Below are 4,782 nucleotides of genomic sequence, written 5' to 3' on the forward strand. Positions count from 1 at the left end.
CTGCCACATTTTTCTTTCATTGTGTCAGTTCTCACCTTCTCATAACGGTGTGAAATTATCAGCCGACATGGTCATCAAAAGGAATAACACCACTGCAAAATGTACAGTAAATAATGGTCATATGTGTCTGCAGGCAGGTGTCTGCTGTTACGTTCATTATTCAGACTGCCACAGCAGTTAGACATCAATGGGCTAATCACTAGACAGCATATTAATTAATGACACATCTAATAAGCAGTCATGTTATTTGTCAAGCAAAATACTGAGCATCTGTTTTTTTTCTGTTGCTGAGATTAGACTAGTATTGGGTCATCTAATACAGTTGCAAGAAAAGTTTAAGGCGCTTTTTGCTGTTTCCTAGTTTTCTGCAAAAATTGATCATGAAATATGTTCAGTAAACACATGAAAGTTCATAACTGTGTTTTATCAGCTTAGAAATACCATGTTTGTTGATATTTGTGACTTTGATGAAGATCAGATCACATTTCATGACCAATTTATTCAGAAAACCCGGTAATTGCAAGCAGTGCCATTACATATTCTTGTGGCTGTACATGGCTCTGATTGGCTCCTCCTCTTGTCTGTCTCCCAGCACCCCTTTGTGTCTCAGCCGCTCACCAGGACTCTGGCAATAGAGTTGCTGGATAAAGCCAACAACCCCGATCACAGCACTTACAACGACTTTGATGATGATGACCCTGAACCAGAGGTAACCTTGGAGTTTCTCAGGTTTGCTTCCAGAGACAAAATTGTCATCAAGCTTGCCGCTCAAGTGATGATGTTTTGCTGGATCTTGTTGTTTTCCTTTCTTTCAAATGATGTCCTTTTCCCCCAATTAGTTTTTCTTTCATTAAATTGCTTTGCCGTTCATTCCTTCTCTCCTCAGCCTCAGATCCTCCTTTCTCTGGCACATGGGACTCATCTTTCTGCTTTGTGTCCTTCCCCTTCTTCTATCCTCTCCCTCTTCTTTTACTTTCCGTGCCCTCTGTTCACCTGTCATTTCCTTTTTGTTTCTCTTACTCTTCTTGGCTTTTTGTTTTTTTACTCCTGCTCATCATCCTTTCTCCCTCTTTTCCTCCTTGTAGCACCTCCTCCTTTCTTTTCTTCTTCTTTCTTCCTTTTTTCTGCTGTTTTCTTGTCTCCATCCCCCACCCCCTGCCTCCTCCTTAGTTTAAGTACAGGGGTCATTTCCTACCCATAAGTCCTGGTGCTCGACGTGCACCCCGTTTTGCAGCCCAAAGGAAGGTACCGGTGTGGGCTGCGGTGTCTGCAATGATGTTCCGTCTAACACAGACCAAACTGTCATTGTTGTTTCATAGGAGGACCACAGAACTGAATGAATAGAAACTGGTGTTGTCATGGCAATGGATTGCTGCAACAGATGCATAATTAAATCAGCAGGTGCCAGTGAGCACTTGTATTTAATGTCCATGATGTTTTATTGATGTATAATTACAAATGTATCGGCATACAATCACAGTTTTAGTTTCCTGTATTAACAGGAAACTTGTCATTTAGAGCTGAAATGATTACAGAAAAGTAATTGATACTATTTTGGTAATCAAATAATAGTTTTAGTAATTTAGTTTCTTTCATTACAAAGAACACACTGCTACACAATGTTAGTATTGCAGTGTTTTGTTATTTCTACAGGCACTTGTTTCATTTCTGAGTAGTTCTAATGAATACAGCTTTATAAGTCGTACACTGACCATACACGTGCGCACACACTAAATCCACTCAGTTCCGTGACAATATGGTGGAATTGTTTGGCAGCCACATTGCCTGTACCAAAACAATCGGTAATCAACATCACTAAGGATCAGTTCAGTTCATTCCAGTTCTGTGGCAGCAGATGGACGACAAAGAAAGACTCATTAAGATGGCTTCCAAAGTGTGACATTATCATACTTCTTAGAGTAATGCATCTGTCCACATCAAGATCAAATAGTGTTGACACTGTGGTTTGTGTTTGTCCACATTAGGGTGGTATATGACTCCATCAGGGTTCATCAAACAGTTGAAGTTTGGGTTTGTTTCACCTCACTCTGGTTAAAAGATCCAAACCTTGTGTCTATCGATTTGGCAGATTGGATTCATTTTGAACAAGACATAGTCCAATATGTCAGTTATGGAAGCCAGCTTTGCCTACCTATGCCATTACAGATACTAACCCCTAGCTGTGTGTTATGCGAATGGCCTTCACTACACATACAAGAGGTGGTTTTAAACTGACAAGTCCTGGTGGGTCTGAGCTACTGTGGCTTTGATAGATACATTTTGTAAAGTCTGGGTTTGCCTTTGTCCAGCTGATTTACAAGCATGGTTTGAAGTTGCTGTGTCTTGAGTTTATGTTTGTTTAAGACAAGTAGAGTCTGAATTCTTTAGAAATACAGTATCAGTACAGCTTAATTTGTGAATGACCAGTAGTACTGTATAGATTACATTACAGTAGTCATGAAACAGTACTTGGCCTCTGTTCATCCCAAAGGAAACCAACAACTAGCATCATTACAAACAATAGATGACAAATGCACAAGGCATTGATGCGACCTGGGTTAGGGTACAGGTCAGTGGATAGCGTGTGATGCTGAGCCAGCCTTTTGCAACAGTGGTCACCTAAGATATATGTGTGAAGACTGACAGTATCCTTTACCATATATTACAGAGTGTATAGAGGATATGTTAGCTTACAGGAGCTCATGATGGCAACACCAAAAAGAAACCGTGATGTTGTTGCCAGGGAAGGTTTGCGTTGCTGTGTTTTGGTTGTCTGGTTGCAGAGTGTGGATGGCTGTTTGGCTCTGTTATCAAATCCCGCCCACAGGAAGTGGCATAGGGATTATGGGTTTGTTTTAAACCTGTTGTAATCTTCTAAAGTACCTTGTAAACTACTACATTGTGTGCAGTCTTTCAACGGCTGTTTGACTGTGTGTGTCTCTTTCTCTGCCCTGATAGTCTCCAGTCTCTGTTCCTCATCGCATTCGTTCCACCAGCAGGAGCACTAGAGAAGGAAAGACGCTGTCAGAGATTAACTGTGAGTTTGTTCATATGGACAACGTGAACAAATGCATTTCAAATTTAGCTTATTTTTAAAGATAGAAAGCCGACAGAAGTGACCCATGATGTCTGTTTATCCTGGAATCCCATGATGCTTTTTCTGTCCTCCCTTCTCTCTGTCTGTTTACTTTCTCTTTCTCAGTTGGTCAGGTGAAGTTTGATCCTCCACTGAGAAAGGAGACAGAACCCCATCATGAACCGGTGAGTTTTTAGCTGTGGCATATGTTTGCATGTGTGTGTGGTAGTGAGAGTGTAGTTGTTCCTTCACCAGTACCAGCATGGCTGATCCTCACCTACTGACAGAAAGCATGCCGACCTTACCATGTTGTCGTCAGTCTGTGCTGAACCAAACACGACGCCCAACCATGTGGTCCACTCTGGCAGATACAAAAGTGAGGTGTTTTAACTAGCCCTGGTTGATCCTGATGAAAAATGTTTAGCAGGTAGGAACAAACTCAGATTACCCCCCCAGCTATATTCAAACACGGTCTTTACAGTGGGTTACTGAAGTTTTTGTTAATGTGTTCTTTGATTTGATTTGATTTTTTTTCTTTTCAATTCCAGTAACCTTGTTGCTTTGTGTGTATGTGCATGTAAGCTTGAAATTACGGACACAGGCACCTGAAATCAGTTTTCTTTGCCGAGTGTCTGGGTTTACTGTTAGGCACAACGCGAAGAGCTGATATGCTTAGGAAGCACAGAGCAGAACCACATCTCCTTTGCAGTGAGAGGCTTCAGTTTAGGTGGCACAGGCGTCTGATCGGGATCCCTCCTGGATGCCCCCCCCCAGGTAAGGTTTTCTGGGTATGTCCTAAAAGGAAGAGACTTTGGTACAGATTCAGATCATGCAGGACGGATGATATGTCCCGCGTTGCCTGGGATGCCTCAGGATCCCCCTGTAAGTGCAGGATGTGGCTGAACAGAACAACATCCGAGCTATGTCACTGCTTCCACAACCCAGACCTGGATAAGCAGCAGAAGGTGGATATATGGATGTGCTGTCTCCCTTCTGTCATTAACACAGTGGAGACATTCATTGCAGCCAGAGAGAATCCTTCAATACGGACACAACAGAACTGTGAGGATTATTTTATTTTATTTTATTTTTTTGCCATAACGCTTCCTGTCTTGGACGGACACATAGCTCATCCAATAGAATGCACTCGCTAATGTCGTAAGCAGGTTAGATAAAAAGGCAGATGATGTAGTTTTTGTTAACGTTAAAATGATCAATTTACATGTGCCTGATTTTAGCAGAACAAACGGTTGAGTTTCAGTGAAGACAATCAGCACAAGCCTTGGAAAGATTAGATTTTGGTTGAGCAGTAGTTTCTTGCTAGGTTGACTGTCTCCAAGCTAAAGCTGATTCTGCTATTGCCGATATATTTCGGCACAGAAGCAGCAGTTGCTAGTGGACAAATGGGATGGTGCAGGGCTTGTGCACAATCACACCATATTTTTAAAGTCCCTCATCATCCCTCATTTCCTCTAACTGCCATTTGTGTTCCTCCTCCCCTCATGTCAAATCCATCTCTTATCTGCTCTAGTCACTAGAGACAACCTGTATGACTGTCATCACCATAATATAATAACATGGGGTCACTCTCTGTCTTGACCAGTGTGGTTTGTAGCTGTCCGTGATCCATCTAGTCATAATTACTGTGTTATGTGTCGCATTTTAACATCAGTAAATCATTGCCACATTCATGTCTTCTGATGTGA

General features: G+C 41.8%; 1 protein-coding gene across 5 annotated transcripts in view; it reads left to right on the forward strand.

Annotated features, from left to right (window-relative positions):
* The window catches only part of LOC109961122 (mitogen-activated protein kinase kinase kinase kinase 3), a 30,742-nt gene that overhangs the window by 13,049 nt on the left and 12,911 nt on the right, over window positions 1-4,782 (forward strand). For all 5 annotated transcript variants that reach the window (XM_020601730.1, XM_020601733.1, XM_020601731.1 and 2 more), the window contains exons 12-14: window positions 593-709; window positions 2,959-3,037; window positions 3,203-3,261. In XM_020601730.1, the coding sequence (XP_020457386.1) occupies window positions 593-709; window positions 2,959-3,037; window positions 3,203-3,261 (255 nt within the window). The remainder of the gene's footprint in view (window positions 1-592; window positions 710-2,958; window positions 3,038-3,202; window positions 3,262-4,782) is intronic.

This window comes from Monopterus albus, unplaced genomic scaffold (genome assembly GCF_001952655.1).
Source record: "Monopterus albus unplaced genomic scaffold, M_albus_1.0 scaffold52.1, whole genome shotgun sequence".
In the NCBI taxonomy this organism is placed as follows: domain Eukaryota; kingdom Metazoa; phylum Chordata; class Actinopteri; order Synbranchiformes; family Synbranchidae; genus Monopterus; species Monopterus albus.